This window comes from Typopeltis vanoorti, chromosome 18, assembly GCF_054136105.1.
Source record: "Typopeltis vanoorti isolate ZY-2024b chromosome 18, IOZ_Tvanoo_1.0, whole genome shotgun sequence".
NCBI lineage: Eukaryota > Metazoa > Arthropoda > Arachnida > Uropygi > Thelyphonidae > Typopeltis > Typopeltis vanoorti.
In genome coordinates, this window is record NC_143566.1 from 61,073,462 (window position 1) to 61,093,967 (window position 20,506).

Genomic DNA, 20,506 nt, shown 5'->3' on the forward strand with positions numbered 1-20,506 from the left:
CTTACTTAGCCTCATGGCCTTTCTTTCAGCTGTTGTAAGTTCAAGTAGGTAAATTCTTTGATGTTGTCCATCCAACTCTTTTGTGGCCTTCCTGTTCTTTTCATTCCCTCAATCTTATCCAACACAACTGTCTTTTCCAATGATTCATTTGCTTGCATAATGTGTCCAAAGAAGAAGATCACTTCTCTTTAGTGATCATCACCTCCAAGGAGCATTCTGTCTTTATGCACTCTGAAATCTTATTGGTAATCCTTGCAGTCTCTGAGATTCTTAGTCTCCTCCATCCCAATAATTCAAATGAATCAGTTCACTTTCTTTTCTTAATAATCTAGCTTTCACATCCATACATCACTACTGGAAATACCATTGCTTTGACAATTCTAACTTTTGTGGCCTTACTCACACCTCAATCTTTCATAATTTTTGTGAGGTTTAACATAGCTTTTTTTCCCCCATAACAATCCTTTTAATTTCATCTTCACATTTACCATCATTTCTGATTCTGGACCCCAGTAAATCATAACTTTCAATGATTTCTAATTTATCTCCCTCTATTATCTTCTTTTTTTTCTCTCTTCCATCATCTATGTGGATGATGATGAGGCCGAATGAACTCTTTCCACTTCTGTCTGTCCCTGGAGAGTTCGAACAATTCTGTCCAGTGTGGTGTCACTCATTGTGATTTGGTTTTCAGGTCCTCTTTATTTGTCTATCCATCTAATTCTGGGCTACCCTTTGGATCTTTTACCTTCCATTGTTGTATTCAGGGCTTTAGCTGGTAGTCTTTCTGTTCCCATTCTCGTCACATGGCTAAACCGTCGCAGTTTTTTGGATTTTGTCTGTTGTTATTTCTTGTTTTAGTCATTTCCTTGTGTCTTCGTTTCTTAGTCTATTCAGCACAGATACTCTAAGTAATCTTAGTCAACCCATTTCAATAGTTAATAATTTTTTTCTCTTCAGCCTTTTTGAGATTCCAGCATTCACTTCCATAGAGGAGTATTAGGAGGACCATTGTTTCATAATTATTTTGTTACTTGTTTGATGTCTCTTGACTTCCATATTTTATTAAGTCGTCCAAAAGTTTGGGATGCTTGACTGATTTGTCTGTTTATATCTTTTGTAATTTCACCATTGTACTCAATAACTTCTCCAAGGTAGGTGAAGTTTTCTACCTGCTCTAGATTCTTACTATCAATTTCAATTTTCAGATTGGTGCTTCTTTTTCCTATTTGCATAATCTTTGTTTTCTCTATATTTAATCCAAATTTTATTCATTCTTCCTTTATTTTATCAGAAATTCGTTGTAGATTTTCTTTTGTGCTTGCAAGTAATGCAATGTCGTCTGCAAATTTTAAATTTGTTACATTTTTCCCATATATTTTTATTCTGGAGTCTTCATTTTTGAAGGCCTTACCGTTTGCTTCTTCCAGTGTAAGATTGAACAGGTCTGGTGACAGATTGCATCCCTGTCTTACTCTGCTCTGTGTGGAACCAGTTGGTTAAGGTGTCCTCCATTCGTACTGCACTTTCAGATTTCTCATACAGATTCTTTATTATTCTTATAGTTTTGTTTTGGCATGTATCCATAGTTCTCTTCAATGGATCAAATCAAATGGCTGATGAAAGTCTACGAAATGTATGTAGCAACTTTGGTTGTACTCTAGTTTCTTTTCTATTAGCTGTTTTAAGGTGATCAATTGTGCTTCATCCTGGTCAAACCTGCTTGTTCTTCTCCTAGTGCTAGTTCTATATATGGCTTAATTTGTTTTTGGAGTACTTTCGTATAAACCTTACTTGGAATAATGAGGAGGCTAATGCCTCTGTAATTATTGCATTCTGTTTTATCTCCTTTTTTGTATATAGGAGTTATAACTGATTTGGTCCACTCAATAGGCACTGCTTCATTTTTGTAGATCCTGTCAAATAATGTTTTTAATTGTTCCAAAAGTTGTTCCTTTCCTGCTTTTAAGAATTCTGTGTGTATTTGATCAATACCAGGTGGTCTCCTAGTTTTAAGTTTTTCTATGCTGGGTGCTATTATTTCTTTGGTAAAGATATTTGTTTCCACTTCCATTTCAGTGGCTGGAATAGTAATATCCTAGAAGCTGTTTTTATTATATATGTCTGTAAAGTATTCTTCCCATCTGGCCATTCTTTTTGTTTTACTTTCAATTAGTTGTCCCTCTTTGTTTTTGATCATTATCATTTTTGTTGTCCATGTGTTACTAATTTGGTCTATTTGTTTATATAATCCATGGAGGTTATTTTCTTTTGATAGTTTCTCTATCAACTTTCATTTTTCTTCTAACTAGTTATTCTTGTCTCTTTTAACTAGTTTTCTAATTTCTCTGGTTAATCTATTATATTCATTTCGGTTATAGTTCTGGTTTTAGTTTCATAGTTTTCCTTTGATTGTTTAACCTTTTTACTTCATTTGAGAACCAATCCTTTTTACTTTCTCTTTCTGTGTAACCTATTGTATTTTCTGCTGATTTTAATATTATTTCCTTTAATTTGCACCAGTGTTCTTCGATGTTTATGTTCTGTTTTGGTAGTTCCTTCAGGTTTTTATCTAGTTCTAGTTGATATTTTCTTAGAATATTGTTGACTTGTAGTTTTTTTACATTGTCTCCTTTTGACTCTAAAAGTGCTTTCAGATTTTAACTTTATTCTTAGGTTTGCTAATACTAGCTTATGGTCTGATCCACATTCTGCAGAAAAGGATCTGCAATTGATTTCCATCTTTGTTTACAATAATATAGTCTATCATATTCTTGGATTGTCTGGCTAGTGATATCCATGTCCATTTTCTTTGGGGTTTTGGTTGTTTAAAGAGAGTGTTGGTTACTGTTAGTCCATTATTTGAGCAGAAGTTTAGCAGTCTTTCACCACGTTCATTGCTTTTGCCATACCAAACTTTCCGATTACTCTTGGCCAGGTATCCCATGCCTACTTTTGCATTTAAGTCCCCCATTTCAATTAGGAGATCTTGACTTTGATGTCTGCTATACTGCTTTTTGCAAATCTATATAGAACTCCTCAATGTCTTCTTCTGATTATGTCGAAGTTGGTGAGTATACTTGAATAATAGTCAGTGATCCAATTGATGTTTTAAATCTTGCTTTAATTATCCTAGGTTAGAATGGATTGTAAGACAATAGAGAGTTTTAATATAAGTGCTACTCCCTCTTGGTGTTTGTTGTCCTCCCTACCTGAAGTTAAGATTTTGTACTGTCCATGGTGGAATTCTCCTTTTCTAGTCCATCTGGTTTTGCAGAGTCCACTCACTTCCCATCGGTAGTTGTCTAACTCATGCAGTAGTATTTCTAATGCTCCTTCTTGGTGACGAGTTCTTACATTCCATGTTGCTATGCTTGTTATGTTTTTCCTGTCTACTAGGTGATGTGTTGTTCCAATAGCATATTTTTTGCGTTCACTATCTTGGTTCCCTAATAGTGGGCGCGACCCTTGTTTGACCAGGTGACGGTCGAGCCGGCATGTATCTTTAGGTTGGTTCAAGTTCATTCGGTTTCAATGGTTAAGTTTCGTCAAGTGTCAACCACCACTCCTTGACCTGAATTCAGCCGCTCCTAACATGGAGTACAGATGCTGTTTGCAGCGGATTCACTGAATACATTCGCTGCTTGACATCGCCATATCTGGCTACCCTCACTTAGTTTAGCCTGTAGGTCAACACAGTTTACCGGGGTGTGGCCGCTACTAGTTTACAGTGGCTTCTTGGAGCCATAAGGGAGAGTCGGGTGTCCAGTGAGAATGAATCCATCTGAACCACAATTACATGCGACCGTCCAAGTGGACAGGTACTATCTCTCCTCGACACCCCATACACCCCCCCACCTCTATTATAAATTCATGTAAATTACCAGAAGCCATCGCTTTTGTTTTGCTGATGTTTATTTTATTTTAAATCTTCATACTGATAATGCAGTGCTACATGTTATGGTCTGCCAGAGCAAAGGCTAATTTGCCCCTAATAGGCCAAAAAAGGCTGAAGCCAAAATGCATAAAGATCTATCCCATGCCACTACAAGGTATTTTAGAAGTAATTTGTTGGTGACGACATCAAGCCACCAGTGTGCCCTGCAAATCTCTAAGCGATAAGATCTTAATGTCTGCCGAAGTAATGCCTATAGAAATCAAGTCTTTGTAACCCACATTGCACTATACACTGCTAAGGGAGGTGGTTAGTACCAGTGAAATAAGGAGCTGCCCCCAAACTCATCTTCAATCTGTCAATCATGATCTACATTCTGCTCATAATGAGACCTTGTTCCTATGACTGACAACAAGTGAGCACCCAGTACCCACCATCTGTGCATCAATAACCCGAACTCTTTCATCCTTCTTTGCAATTAAATCAGGCTTTCTAATACCATCTGTAGTCCTATAGTGTAGTTTAACTGCAGTTTTCCCAGCATTTGTTGTTCAACTCTTTATTTAATATGGACATGGCATTATGCCACTTCACCTGAATACCACGAGTTCAAAAACAACATTGGGCAATATGAGAAAGGATTTCACTGTAGTGGCAACCTGCCCTACAACTTTTGTCACCTCTGCTGTTGCTGGTTGTGATGGATTTTGATCCTAACTCTGATTAAGTCAATAAATTCATAACCAGGTAGGAGTCTAGTACCTTCCCATACCCATTGATGCTGGGGAGGCACTAGATTAGATCCACAAAGTGATGCACCATTGACAGCTATATAGCTCTAACCCATTTCTTATGCTCTGCTGATGCAGTCGCCATCAGTTAGACCTTGGATTTGATACTTGGTCCACCCTATAGTATGCTGAAAGTCTTCCTGGATAACAGAACAATGAAATGCCACTCTGCAAATTTGAGAAGTGGATATTTCTAATTTCTTAATTCTGTTGTTATTATTATGTGACACCTCCAGGGAGTCCGAAGACTCAAGGGAGAATGTGCCAACCATCGAATGATTTTCCCCTTCTAACTACTAACCGTGCTCAATCCTGATTAACTTTTTGCAAGCCATTAGTAGCAGAGGCTCTACCAATTGATCAATCTTTGCTTAGCCGAGGCTTGGGATGAGCCAGCAGGTAGAAGGGATACCAAGTTTCCCGTCCTTCACATTGGCATGAAAATAGGCAACAGGAGTATCTAAAGGAAGTCTAAGCCATGAACGAACAGCAGAGCAAATAGCCCTATCCATACAGGACAGTACTGAGACATAGGTGTGCCTGAGTATCAACTTATGATAGTAACTAGGGAGCAAATAATTTGAAAGGAACAAACGCCTTCACTGGGGTTTGAGAGGAGCTTTTCTTAAAGACGACAAAGCATTTTGTGAAGAGAATAGAAGACCATCCTTTTGGTGTAAAGAAGATACCAAGGTATCTCCATTCCTCCAGGACAGTAAGGCAATGCAATGCCTATTGGGCAGGAAAAACTCTAGATTTTCGACCTTTTGCTTCTTATCACATCCTGAAGGTACAAGTGCTAATGAGCAGGACTTCTCCACGTTTATGATAAGATCTGTAACGTGGAAGAAGTCTACTGCCCAGTCAAGGAGTTCTTGCAAGCCTATCTTAGTGGAGGCCACGAGAATAAGGTCGTCCACAAAGGCCATAGCATTAAAAGAAGAAGCATCAAGAGAGTAACTGATATGATTAGGGAGAGAATGAAAAACTCATCAGTGATGCAGTTGAAGAAAAGAGGAGATAGAGGGTTGCCTTGGTGAATACCCAAAACTATGGGAATAGAAGTTGCACAGGCCACTAAGTTTCTGCTATATTTCACTATATTTCTGCAGAAACAAGTTTTTGCTATATTATTTGCATTTCTTAAATTATTTATTTTTCTGCCACCAATCTTAATTTCAGGTGGATCTTTGTCTAAGTTAGCCATTCTTATAATATACTCACTATAAATATTAAATGATAAGGTGACAGTATACAACTTTGCCATACCCTTTTTCCACTCGAACACTGTCTGTTTCTCCAGACTGTTTTTAATGAATCTTCTTGGTGTCAATCAGCTCTCTTATCAAAAGGATTAGACGCTCAGCCATTCTCATTGATTTCATTCCATCCCACAGTCTGTTGTGATCCATGCAATCAAAAGCTTTTTTATAATCAATAAAATAGATGAATACTTCCTTCTGAAATTCTCTTGTGCTTTCCGTAATCCATTTCATGTTTGCTATTTGGTCTCTAGTTCCTCTGCATCTCCTAAAGCTTGCATGTTCTAGTGGCTTTTCTCTTTTCACATATAGCGCCAGCATTCGTTGGATCACTTTCAGCATAACTTTACTTGTGAAATTAAAGTGATGATTCTATAATTCTCATAATCTCTGGGATTTTTTTTTTTTTTTTTTTTTTTTTTTTAATTGGGATGAATACTGATGTTTTCTAATTTCTAGGCTAGTATATTTTCTTCCAAATCTGTTGACAAATTTCAGTCAAATATAATAAATTTAGTTTAATCCTTTATCCAAGTGAGAGCAAACAAAGTTTGCACCTGAAATTTTTTTTCAGGACTGAATATGGTGTTAGTACTAGGACCATATTCAGTCCTGAAGATATTTTCAGGCGCAAACTTTGTTTGCTCTCACTTGGATAAAGGATTAAACTAAATTTATTATAGTCTAATCAAGCGAAAAATAAACTTTCTTCAGTCAAATATATTCACTACTTCGTCCCAAGCTTATTCTTCTCTTTAAGATTAGGCATTTGCTTGTTCTGGCTTCATTGGTCTTTCCATCTTGTTGCTGGTCTTCCTCTCCTCCCCCCTTTGGTCTATATCTACCCACTGGTGCCGATATCTTTCCATCCTAAATAATAGGTGTTCTTTCCATTTCTCTCTGTATTCCTTGATCTTTTCATTTGTTTTAAATATCTACTTTTTTTTTTCTGATGGCTTCATTTCTTGTGTGGTCCAATTTTGTGCATCCTTTAGTTGTTCTTAAAAATCTCATCTCTGCAGCTTGTATTTTACTTTCATCTTTCTTTTTAACCGTCCATGTTTCTGGACCAAAAAACAGAATGGGAGTGACTATTACTTCATCAAATTTAGTTAAGTTTCTCATCTTATTTTTTTTTTTATTTTAATTATTCCATAGATTTTCTGAAATTTCTTTATTTTTTCATCTATATGTTTTAGATACGAGATGGTATCAAAACGTTTTGAGACTAGGTTTGTAACACGGCGACAGATGGCAGCACGAGGCTGCATGCACAGTCACAGGGAGCACCTACCTTCATAAGTCAGTGTGCCAAAAGACATCGTCCTGTGTACATTGGGAGCTGTGCAACTGATGCTATTCTGACCATCTGCGTTACCACATCTGCGATTTCATTATGGACAGCAAGTTAGAACAAAGAGCAAACGTGAAATTCACTTTTGAAAAAACGTGAAATTCGAGGATCATTACCAGTGATGAAATTGTATGTATGGGTACGACCCTGAGACGAAGCAACAGTCTTCACAGTGGAAGAGCCTATCTCTACGACCGAAAAAGGCGAGGCAGGTCCGCAGCTCGACCAAGTGCATGCTTATTGTTATTTTCGATATTCGCAGCATTGTGCATCGAGAATTCATCCTCAGTGGCCAGACCATCAAAAGCGAGTTCTACTGCCAGGTTTTAAGACATCTGAGGGAGGACATTCGGCGAAAGCAACCAGATTTGTGGTGCACGAAAAACTGGATGCTCCACAATGACAATGCACCTTGTCACGGAACTCTCTTCACACGTGAGTTTCTCCCCAGAAACAACATGATCTCGCATCTGCACCCACCCTACTCGCCAGATTTGGCTCCTGCAGACTTCGCCCTCTTCCCAAAGATGAAGATCCAGCTCAAAGTTCACCGTTTTGACACCATTGCGGAGATCCAGCGCGAATCACAGAAGGTGCTTGACATGCTTCGAAAAGAAGACTTCCAGGACACATTCCAGAAGCGGCAAGAACGCTGGCAGCACTGTGTTGATATGCAAGGGGACTTTTGAAGGAGATAAGTGTGTAAACGTAGATAAATAAAGTAATTTCTCTTAAACAAAGCTAGTCTCGAAACTTTTTGATACCACCTCGTATGTTATTATGCAGCCTAAATAATTAAACTGTGTCATCTGTTCTATTATTTTATTTTCTATAACCATTTTCGATATAATATGATTCCAACCTTTAAATGCTATGATTTTTGTTTTCTTTTGTGAAATATTTAAACTGCATTGTTGGCTTATTTTGTTTAATTCATAAACTGATTTTTGAGGGTTGTCTTCATTGTGTTGTAATATGATCTAATCATCTGCATACAGCATTGCATTGATAAGTTCTGGTTAACTGGATACCTTGTTTTTTTTGTTGTTTTCCATATTTTAATAATCTGATCAATATATATATATTGAACAGAGTTGGAGATAAGTTATATCCCTGTCAGACACCCTGATTTATTTCAGTCTCTTCAGTTAATTTATTACCTAACTGTATTTTTATATAACTTTGTATAGCTTGTAACAGATGTGATGGATATCCTTGTTTTTTCATTATATTCCATAGTTTTTCTCTGTTATTTTATCAAAAGCTTTCTAGTAATCTATAAAGGTCATGTGAGTTTCTAAATTAAATTTTTGCCTTTCTTCAATAATTTCTTTTGGCACATAAATATTGTCTATACATGATCTTCCATGTGTGAAACCATTTTGTTCTTCTGAGAGTAGACTGTTTGCAATATTTTTAAATCTTTTATTCAGGATTTTACTGTAAATTTTGTAACTTGTATTTAATAAACTTATTTATCTATAATTTCCACAATCACCTTTGTCTCCTATAGGCAAACCTTGCTTAACAAGATTAATTAATCTAATTAATGCACGCTAAGTGAAATTGCATTTGTAATAGGAATAATAAATAGGAATAATATTAATTCATCAGTTAGCGTAAATTTGGAAAAAAAAATTATAGTATAAGCTATATTGGAGGATTAAATCATCAAAGTTAATAAAAACGAATAGCTTAAATTTTTATTTAATGGCTAAACATTTGACTGAGCTATTTTTAAAAAAAAAAAAAAAGTAAAGATGTTTGAATCGTGCTCGACTTTTTCATCTTGTCATGCAATTTGCGATAGCTAGCGAACGCTTTATCAAGATTTCGAAGGACTTCGAAACTTCATTCCATATCAGCATCAGCATCAAACAAAATTTCCTTAGCATGCTCAATGTGATTGAAAACTAGCTCAAGTTCTTTCGCAGTTAGCTTCTTAGTTGTAACATTCTCTTGTTCGCACTCATCTTCTTCTTCATATGTATGCTGTTCTTCTAGTTGGAGAAGAGCAGTGTGCATGCTCGCTTAACTGTTCTGAATGGGAATCAATCGCGTTTCTTACATCTTTATTATCCAGTTCATTAAATCCAAGTTCTTTTCCAGTTGTGATGATTTCTTCAAAATATTAGATCTTGGATTTCATGGATGATAAACTAACATAGGCTTGAGTTTAAAGTTGCCTTCTGCATTGCCTCCTAATAAGAGTGTAAGACTATCTCTAGATACTTTGTATTCTGGTTGAGATGCTTCAGTTTTAGTTAGGAAAGTTGGCATATGCTTCCAAAAGAGGCCAATTTCGTCGATGTTGAATTTTTGACGATCGTCAAAATCACCCTTCTGAATTATCCTTTGCAATTCTTCACGAAACTTGGCTGCAGAATCTTATTATTATTACCACCCCAAGACCTCATGGAGTCAAAGATTCATCTGGGAGGTCCTTTTATCACACACAGCTCATCATACCGTGTTTTAAACACATTCAAACTCTTTGCAGACACCACATTCTCAGGCAAGGCATTCCAATCATTCACAACTCTGCACGAAAAAAACCTGCCTCTCACACTCTCTTTATACAGTTTCCAGGGATTACCTGGTTCTGCCCTGATCTCCCACTATTCTCTGTAAAACTTCTCCAGCATTGATCCTATAACAACCCCTTACCAACTTGTAGGTCTCTGTCATATCTTCCCTCTTCCTCCTGTCCACCAGACTCTGCAAATTACATCTTCTCAATCTTTGCTCATACTCGACGTTCCAGAGGTCAGAAACTACCTCGATCAGTCTCCTTTGGACCCTTTCCAACATCTCTTCATCCTTCTGAAAACCCAGTGACCAAATCTGGGCACAATAGTCCATGTGTGGCCTAATCAAAGCCTTATACAACGGAACAAGAATCTCCCTACTTCTACACGTCAGTGTCCTCTGCATCATTCCCAGAAGTCTTTGTGTTGTCTTCACAATTTTGGCGATGTGTCCCTCTAAATTTTAGATCCTTAAAAATTTTAGAATCTATTCAAGTCTTCCTGTAAGGCCACAACATCTTCACTACACTTCATGGTTCATCCCATCTTTGCATCATCTGCAAACAACTAAATATCTCCATCCAAATCTTCACCTATATCATTAATATACAAGTTAAAGCAATGGACCTAAAACAGACCCCTGAGGCACTCCATTAGTGACTTTCCTTTTCCTGGATATCTCTCCCCCATACATAACTTGTTGATACCTATCAGATAGCCAGTCTCCAATCCAGTGCACCAATCTAATATCCAACCCCATCTGCTCTAGTTTGACTGTCAACCTATCATGAGATACTCTATCAAAAGCCTTTGCGAAATCCAAGTATATTACTGTGTATCCTTTTCCTCTGTCCAAGGAAGCAGTCACTTTATTGTAATAAGTAAGTAGATTACTAAAACATGACCTCCCTTTAGTAAATCCATGCTGTCCATCAAAGATAATACCATTGTTATCAACCCAATTCTGGATTCTAGTTCTCACAAGCTTCTCCAACAACTTAACCACAACACCTGACACACAGATAGGCCTATAGTTTGATGCTTGAGTTCAATCACTTCCTTTATGAAGTGGCACAATCTTGGCCTCCTTCCACTCCTTAGGAACTTGACCGAGTGCAAGACTCGTATTAAAAAAATATGTCAAGGCAGATGTCAACTCCCTGGCACATTCTTTCAGAATACGTGGTGATATTACATTTAGTTTACTTATTACATCTAGTTTACTCAACTCCCCATACACCTCTTGCTCACAGTCAGTCTCTCCTCCTCATCATCAACTGCTCTCAATCCCTCCATGAAGTCACATTCACAAGATTGAAAGATCTTTATGAACTACTCATTAAGTATCTCCACCACACATTCTGCATCAGCTGTCTTTATACCATTTTCTCCAATCAATGTCATCCTTCCATAATTATTCTTTCTTTTGCTGGCTACATATTGAAAGAACTCCTTAGGATTCTTTTTGGCTTCATTAGCCAACTGCTGTTCATACCTCTCTTTAGCTACCCTTACCAACCACCCTCCTTGCTTGGTCTTTGTAGACCTCATGAAATTGGTTATTTCCACTTCTCTTATGCTGCCTCCACAATGCCCTTTTTCTCTCTATCGCATGCTTAATCTCTTTATTCATCCATCTCACACCCACCTTATTTAACCTTCTCACCCTTGGAATACATTTAGGCATTGCATCTGCTAAACAGTTTTTGAAAATCCCCCAAGCTGCATTGATCTCTTTTCCAGCTAACTCCTTGTTCCACGCTATGCCCGCAAGCTGTCTCCTGAGCTCTTCATAATCACCCCCCTTGTAGTTCCACATATACCCTTTTCTCACAGAGGTCCTCGCACTGCTGGCAACCACCCAGGTAACCACCTCATGGTCACTCTCACCGAGAGAGTGACCATCTTTATCAGCACTAGCAGATTCTCCAGTTATTCTTATGTTATGCAGTCCAATTCGATTTTTAAATTGGTTAAACCATCCTAAACTCGCAGTAAAGCTTCCACCTTCCTTTTGAAAATTTGGTCTCTTTCAATGAGGTAAAAAAACACTAGCTTTTGCCGGAATACTCCTTGTACTAAGAGGTATTTTTTTTTTTTTTTTTGGTTACTATCATCAATCCAGAGTGATAGAAGACACCTCATCTTGATCAGTAAATGGCTTCTATTTTGGGTGATCTGCATGCTTAAAGAAGCAGTAAAAACTTTTCCTTGTTCTTTGTGTTCTTTGCTCTTATTTGATATAGCCCAAACTGTAGACTCGCTGTATCCCAGGTCTCGCACAATCATTGTGTTACTAGCGTTACTTTCATGTCTCTTTATGACTTCCAGCATTTCTGCTTCCTGCAGATTGGCGACAATAACGTAACATTTCACATAATATAAAAAAATCGCATTAACTGGTTAATCACTCGCTTAAAGCGGGAAATGGTATAATTTCACTCAGCCACTAACTGATTATTGCGCATATCGAATTTGCATTAAGCGGGGTTTTCCTGTAGATATAACCTTAGCTTTTAACCATTCTGATAGAGCCTCACATTTACTCCATTTAGTTATTTATAATTTTAAGAATCTGTGATGTAAATATTCTCCAACGTATTTTCAAAGCTCTATATTTATGCCATCTAATCCAGTTGATTTTCTCTTTTTTGATACCTTTATGGCTTCTTTTAGTTCTTCCAGTTTTATTGGCTATATATCAGTGATGATTTCCTCATTATTATTTTCTGTTATTAAATTTGGGTCATACCATAAATTCTTATAATGTTCTATCCATTGTTTCTTTTATATTATGTTCATTTGTGCCCTATCTTTTTCTTTGTTGTTTAATTTCCTTAACATTTTGTAGGCTATGTCTTGTCTTTCATTCATGTCTTCTCCTATTATATTAATAAATTTGTCCCAAGAACCTTAGTGAGTTTTCTGTACTGTGGTTTTAGCTATATTTCTTCTGTTTCTTTTATACATTTTTGGAGGAGTGATTTGTATGCCATTTGTTTTTTTTTTTTTTATTGCATTTTCTATATCTCTGTTCCAGATTTTTAATGTTTTTCTTTTTAACATTTTATATTTCTTTCCAAGTACTTCAGATGCTGCTTTATGGATTAACTTTATTAAAGTTTTCCATTCTTCTGTACCTTCACTGATTTGGGCTTTTATGTAATCTGTTAATTGTGATTGATATAGCATTCTAATGCTTTCTTCTTGTAATAGATATACTTTGTATACTTTTCATTTCTTATTTCTTTTATTTATTTACTTCCTTTCTCCATTTTGCTAGTATTTCTATTTTAGAGACTACTAAATAATGATCTGAAAAAATTTTTTTCACTTCCTCTACAAACATGTACATGCTCCATGTATATGTTTGTCTCTTAGAAATTAATCAGAAACTAGCTCCATGTCTCTCAGACATGGAGCTAGTTTCTGATTAGTAATGATATAATCAATTATAGATCTTGTTCCTCTGTCATTCCAAGTATATTTATTTACATTATTATTATTTTTGTTTTTTAAATATTGGCTATTTTAAAATTTTTTTAGTTCTTGACCATTGTTATTCATGCAAATTTCTACATATTTTCCTAAGATATTTGGAATATTTCCAACTCTAGCATTAATATCCTTTAATATATAGTTATTTTTATTACATTTATTTAACTGTTTTTGTAGTTCCTCATAAAATTCTTCGGAATCCTCTTTCCTGTCAAACCTGTTGATAAATTTCAGTCAATATATTCACTACTTCATCCCCAGCTGTTCCATTGCTGATATCACTTCACTTTTCATTATCATTGGTTTCTCAATAAATGTTCTCCTTTCAACTTCTCCTTCAATATTATTGGCTTTCTTGTACAAATTCTCAACATACTCTTTCCATCTTTTTTTTTCACTGATTCTTCCACCAGACATTTTCCCAAATTACTTTTTACAACTTCTAATCTAGGGATGAACTTCTCTGTAACATCATTTATTTTTCTAAACAGATCTCTTTCTACCCATAATATTGTTTTCTTCAATTTCCTTGCACCTTTTGTTTAGATGTTTTTTCCTTGTCTTTCATAGCTTGTCTCTGGAAATCTGCACTCAGTTACCTAACCCTTTCTTTGTTTCTCTGAAGTTTCATTTTTCTTCTTTCTTTTGCTATTTGAATAGCTTCTTCTGACAACCATTTACAATCTTACTTTCTTCTTCTTCTTTGCTGCTTCGATTGTACATTTTGTTTCTTCTCACAGTTGTAATTTTCTTCATGTCTTCTACTTTAAATGCTTCATTTATGATTTAAGTCAAATCTGATACTATCCTTTTGTTTCTTAGCTCTTAATTTAAATTTAACTTCAGATAGCAGTACATGATCTGTCCCACAGTCGTGTTTTAGTTGGATGGCACTTCTCCACCTTCTGCTGGCAATAGTATAATCTACCTGATTTCTATATTCTCTATTTGGTGTAAGTCCATGCATACAATCTTCTTTTATGTTGTTGAAAGCAAGTGTTTGCAATAAAGCATCTCTTCTCAACACAAACTTTCAACTTCCTTTCTCCTGCTTCATTCCTAAACCAAATTTTCCAGTAATGTATCATTCTACTTTTTCTCCCACTTTTGCATTCCAATCACCTAATATCAAGAAAAAATCTGCTTTATCATTACTGTATACTACTTGTTGCATGCATGCTGTTGTAATCTTTGACCTCATCTTCACTTGAATCTGTAGTGGGTGCACACACTTGTATGAGTGTAACATTTACTGGATATGTCTTTATTCTGATTAGAATTATTCTATTGGACACTTGGTTATAACCCAAAATGTATTTTCCGTATTCTCTTCTAATTATGAATGCTACTCCATTTCTTCAAAGATTTTCATGTCCAGAATAATACATCATGAAATCATCAGTATGAGAGTGACCCTTTCCTGTCCATCTCAGTTCATTGATTCCTAAAATCTGAACTCGAGTTCTTCTCATTTCTTTCTTTACCTGTTCGTTTTTCTTGATACATGCTTCTTACATTCCATGTTCCTATTTTATATAAATCAGTAAAGCAGAGGTGTCGTCTTCTGAGATTATCAGAAGTTATATTTCCAGAAGGCTTTGATCCAGCTTCATCATTCTTGGTAACTTCATTGTAAGTTTCTCTCTGCTCTTCCCCAGTAACCATTTCTGTGCCTTCCAACCTGGGTGTCCCATCTTCCATCACTATATCACAATAATTTCAGCCTCTGTTTATAAGAAGTAATGGGGGATTTAAATAACATCTGGATAGCCATTTAAATGGAGAGCAATCTTATGTATATGCTTCACAAAAAATAATTGCAAAAAAAAATCTTAAGCTAATGGCAGTATTCATTGCCATTAGCTTAAGTCTGATCATCTTCCTGCCATTTTAGTGCAAAATCGATAACTTTCACGAAATAATTGTTTTCCATCACAGATTTCATGATTGAAAATAGAACAAGCTAACTGGTTCTCTTTTTCCATTTAGCACAGTTTGATTCTGTGACAGTCGCATCCTATCCTAGATGCAATGAATTACGTTATAGTGTATAATTCAAGCTGCCACAACTACAATATCTAAACATCTTTTCAGTTTTCACCTATTCCTTGTTGTGGGGTATCTTCCTCAGATACCCCACAACAACAACAAAAAACCTGATATCTTTCAAATGTGCCCAAGCATGATATATCTATTGTCAGAAACAAAAGGTCTCCTGGATCACATACAAATCTATAACCAGATCAGCAAATTCCAAGGAGGTGTGAAATAAAACCTGGATAATGAAGCTGAGATCTATCCACTTTCAATCTTGGAATACAATAGATGTAAGTTTGCCTACATGAAAAAGCAGTTGCAATATTTTTTTAATTCTCCCAAATTCCTGCAAAACAGAAAAACTGGTTAGAAAAACGGGAACTGAAAACTACTTTGCAACCATACTGAACATTGCTATAGGACCAGGTGACATCCATTATCAGATGGCCAAATATAGGCAACTGCAGGGACATTGACCCCCCCCCCCTTCCATCTAGGTGCTTGTGAATGAGTTTAGGCTTTCATCTTAGAAGACCACATGTGTGCCCTTTTGTTGTAGATATTGTATCCATCCTGACAAATGTGTCCATACAAACAGTAATCCAGTTACAACTGGATTACTGTTTGTATGGACATATTGGATTCTAAAAAATCATTGCTACCTCACATATGTTAGTTGTCGGAGAATGATTCTTTGCACCCTGTCTTCTACCTCCTGTGATGCAGATCAAAGTTCTTTGCCCCGCTTCTATCATTCACTTATCTGATGAAGACTCAATTATGAATCAAGTTTCTGCTTCTTCCCAAGACATTGAACTTGGTGGGTGACCCATCTCTACCATCAGGCAATTAGAACTACAATTGGATCACTCAGAACATCTCTTTTTTTTCTTAGTGTTTATGGACCACTACCTTCATTTCATCAACAGCCTGTCTTACAGAATGCAGATTTTAAAAAAAAATTCTGCCAGATTATTCCAAATGGACAGGTATGTTTTGTTCATGTTGAGAAAACATGAACAAAAGTTGTATGGTACATCAGATTACCATACAACCCTTTGGACTGTGTATAAAATAATTAAATCAAGCTCTAGACATCACTTTAGACAAAATTTCACTAATTCCTCTAAACACAATATCACATTGACAAGCTGCATTTCATCCTGCATCTTTTCTTTATGCAAGTTAAACATTCAACACTTCTCCCTATCAACAAGCATCTCTTTCAAGCAATAGAATATTCTGATTTTCAAGCAATAGAATATTCAGTCTTTATGGACAGTTGAAAATCATTCTAGTAGGATCCACTGCTATCTTCTCAGACAATATTATACCTAATAGGATCCAAATGGAATGTAGCAATTTTGCTGCTAAACTGCATACCATAGAGCTTGCTTTATCATGTAAAGATATAATGCACTTCTCATAGCATTTTTTTGCGCTCACTAAAGGTTTTATGAAATATGGTATATTATTGACATCCAGTGCTCTCTTAGATCCAACATCTTTTATATAAAATTTGTAACATTCAACTGTTAGATCCCAAACCATGGAGATCAACTGATGATAATGCTGCAGCTAGGCCAGCTCATCCATTAAAGTACCATCATTTGTGTATTCCTTACATCAGTTACACATCAGATTATAAGACAGATTAATACCCAGTAACAAACATCATGGAATAGAAAGAACAAGATATCAGATTAATCCTGAAATTAAACTGTGGCAGTCCAGTCTGGACAAAGTTTAACATTAGATTTTTAAGATTATAAAAATTATCAGTTGATTTTTATTCTTTTAAACAATGACTCAGTGTTGTATAGTTATAGTTGCTGAAGAATCATTAATGAAAATAACCTTTTTGAGAGAAATGCTGCACATTGCTTCTTTTCCTATAAAAATCCTGAATAAGAAATGAGAGCAAAATTAGCCTTTTATCAAAATAAATGGAAGGCTTGTGTGTATGTTTGTGAGAGAGAGATTTTCTATCCAATTTTTTAGATCCATCTGTTTTAGATTTCATAGCTTTTTCTTTTATTTGAAGTCTTATTGCATAGAAATGTGTTCATTTTGTAATAATTACAATATTTATAATATTGGTTTCCTTTTTAGGTAAATGGAAAGAAATTACTTGGGTTAAATCACATAGCAGTGGTATCTACACTAAAAGAATTACCGATGCATGTTAGAATGGTGTGTGCACGTAGATTGCATCCTTCAATAGATGATTTACCTCCGTCCTCTTCATTGATTGCCTCATCACTTCCTTATCCACTGTTTACAAATGTGGACTATGATACAACATTAGATTCAGAAGTATTAGATAGACCACCATTTTCTGGACACTTTGGTGGCAGCTTAACATCATTAAATCCTATTTCTGAAAGGCTAGTCAAAGCAAAGTCAGATGGATCTTTGGCAGTTGGTACATCAGCTTCATCTTCCCCACCTCTAGAAACTGCTCTGTCAAAGCTGAAATCTCGTTCTCTTGAGCCTCTAACAGGATTAGCAATGTGGAGTAGTGAACCTCAAATTATAGAACTGATAAAAGGTGATAGGGGCCTTGGATTCAGCATTTTAGACTATCAGGTAAAGAAATTACTGTTGTTAGTTACAACTGTAATTTTATAATTAATGTTGGTTCATTATGTTTAAAGTATTATCACTATGATGTTTTTTTTTTGTGGTAAGGTGACTCCTATAACATAAACTGTTCTCCAATAGGCAAGGTGATGATGATCTTAGCAGTAATCTCTTTCAAGATCAATGGCATTGTGAGATTCAGACACTCATCTGGTTGTTTGCAAAATATGTGTGATATTCACTCTTCTTCAGCTAAATTTTTACCATAAGTTCATTCAAACACCCTTTAAATTCATTCACTCACCACACACACACTTTGTGGATATGCATTCTGTTTACTATTTAATATCTACTTATGAAATCCTACTTACATCATTATACACCTTTTGGAGTGGTCTCTCTCTGTTTATAAGAGGTGGGGGGGTGTAATTGGACACTGGGCTAAATAAAAACTCATCTCATAGCTTTAGTGATGCTAAATATAGTTCCATAGTTTCCTTGATGTCAGCTAATTTTGAGGTGCATTATTATTATTATTATTATTACGGGTATCTCCATGGAGTCAGTAGACTCATCATGGGAGACCCTAACTATCAAAACAATATCTGTCATACCTCTTCTTGAATTCATTTACAGACAAAGAACTCACAACTGAGTCATGCAATGCATTCCACCCACTCACCGCCTTCCAAGCAAAAGATCCAGCTCTCATACCCTTGTTAACCACACTTTCCCTTAATTTCCAGGGATGACCTCTTGTTCTTCCATCACTATCACACAGCTGGAATATTTCCCCTGCATCAATCTTATAAAAGCCTTTTAGTAATTTAAATGTTTCTATCATTATCCCTTCTTCTCCACCTATCAACCAACCTCTGCAATCCACAATCTGTCAATGTAGGGAGCATTTTTTACATCACTCACCAACTTATTCACTCTTGTCTGAAACCTCTTCACAACCTCCTCATCTCCAAGGAATCCAGGTGACAAGACTTGAGCACAGTAATCCAAATGTGGAAGTATCAATGCCTTATAAAGGGGAATAATAACCTCTTTATCTCTGGATGTTAGTGTGTTCTTCAATAACCAAGTAATCCTATTTGCAATCTTAGATACCTTAGCAATGTTCCCTCTGAACTTCATCTCCCTATCCACCAACACCCCAAGTCCCTAGCCTCATTAATCTTTTGGAGTACCGTTCCATCAGTGTGGTACAGAGCTGGTAATCTTTTAATCCCAAAATGCATAACTTTACACTTTTCCACATTGAACTGACATCCATTACCTTTTGCCCATTTTGCCAGCTTATTTAAATCATCCTGCAAACTTTCAAATCATCTTGATTTTCTATTGCACTACCCAACTTTGCATCATCAGCAAACAACTGAGTATCTCCCTTCAAGCCATTTCCTATATCATTTATGTACAAATTAAACAATAACAGCCCAAGCACAGAGCCCTGAGGCACACCACTGGTCACCGTCTTCATCCTGGACTCTGCTCCTTCATACACTACTTTCTGGTATCTCTTCATGAGCCATTCTCTTATCCATGTGACCAGCTTAGTATCCATCCCCATCTGCTCAAATTTGTGCAACAGTATTCCATGGGGTATCCTGTCAAAAGCCTTAGCAAAATCCAGGAGTACCACTGTGTAGCCATTTCCCTTGTCCAACTCAGATGTCATTCTGTTATAAAAAGTTAATAAATTGCTAAGACAGGATTGACCTTTAACAAAACCATGTTGGTCCCTATAGAGTATCATATTCTGATCCACCCATTCTTGAATTCTGTCCTTAACCAACTTTTCCAATACTTTTACCACTACTCCCAAAATGGTAATTGGTCTGTAATTAACTACTGCAGTCTTGGAGCCACCTTTATGCAAAGGAACCACTTTGCCTTCCTTCCACTCCCTAGGGACCATACCAGAGTACAAACTTAAAGTTAAATAACCAAGTAAGCTGTATTGACAATTCCTTTGCACATTCATGCAACACCTGAGCTGATATTCCATCTAAACCTACAACAGTGTTTGTATTTAAATTCTGCAATATACTAAGTACCTCTGATTTATTAACTCAATTCTCACATTAGTTATTGCTACAGGTACAGAGATATCCTCACTTGGGTGATAGACTCTTGAAAAGTGATCACTCAGTAACTATACTATTACATCTGAATCGGTCACCTCAGTACCATCAGCACCCACTAAGGTTATCCTTCCAAGGTCATTCTTCCTTTTACTTGCCACATAGCAGAAGAACTCTGTGGGATTACCCTTTATCTTCTTGGCTAAGGTCTTCTCATAATCTGATTTAGCTTTTCTTACTATGCTGGTAGCCTTCCTAGTTTGAGCCTTGTACTGATCGCCTTTCTCCTTGTAAATTCTTCATAACATTTTCTTTTTTTTTGCAGATCAAGCCTGATACTACTACTCATCCATCTAACACCTACCTTGTTTGTCTTCCTGACCATGGTAATACATTCTGATATTGCCTTCCTCAGATACCCGCTGATTTTATCCCATGCACTGCTAACATCTTTCCCCTACAATA

At 36.2% G+C, this 20,506-nt stretch overlaps 1 protein-coding gene across 3 annotated transcripts in view; it reads left to right on the top strand.

Moving 5' to 3' along the window:
- The window catches only part of LOC150096712 (multiple PDZ domain protein-like), a 1,501,001-nt gene that overhangs the window by 596,176 nt on the left and 884,319 nt on the right, over positions 1-20,506 (top strand). For all 3 annotated transcript variants that reach the window (XM_090408593.1, XM_090408594.1, XM_090408595.1), the window contains one exon: positions 17,478-17,954. In XM_090408593.1, coding sequence (XP_090264719.1) covers positions 17,478-17,954 — 477 coding nt within the window. The remainder of the gene's footprint in view (positions 1-17,477; positions 17,955-20,506) is intronic.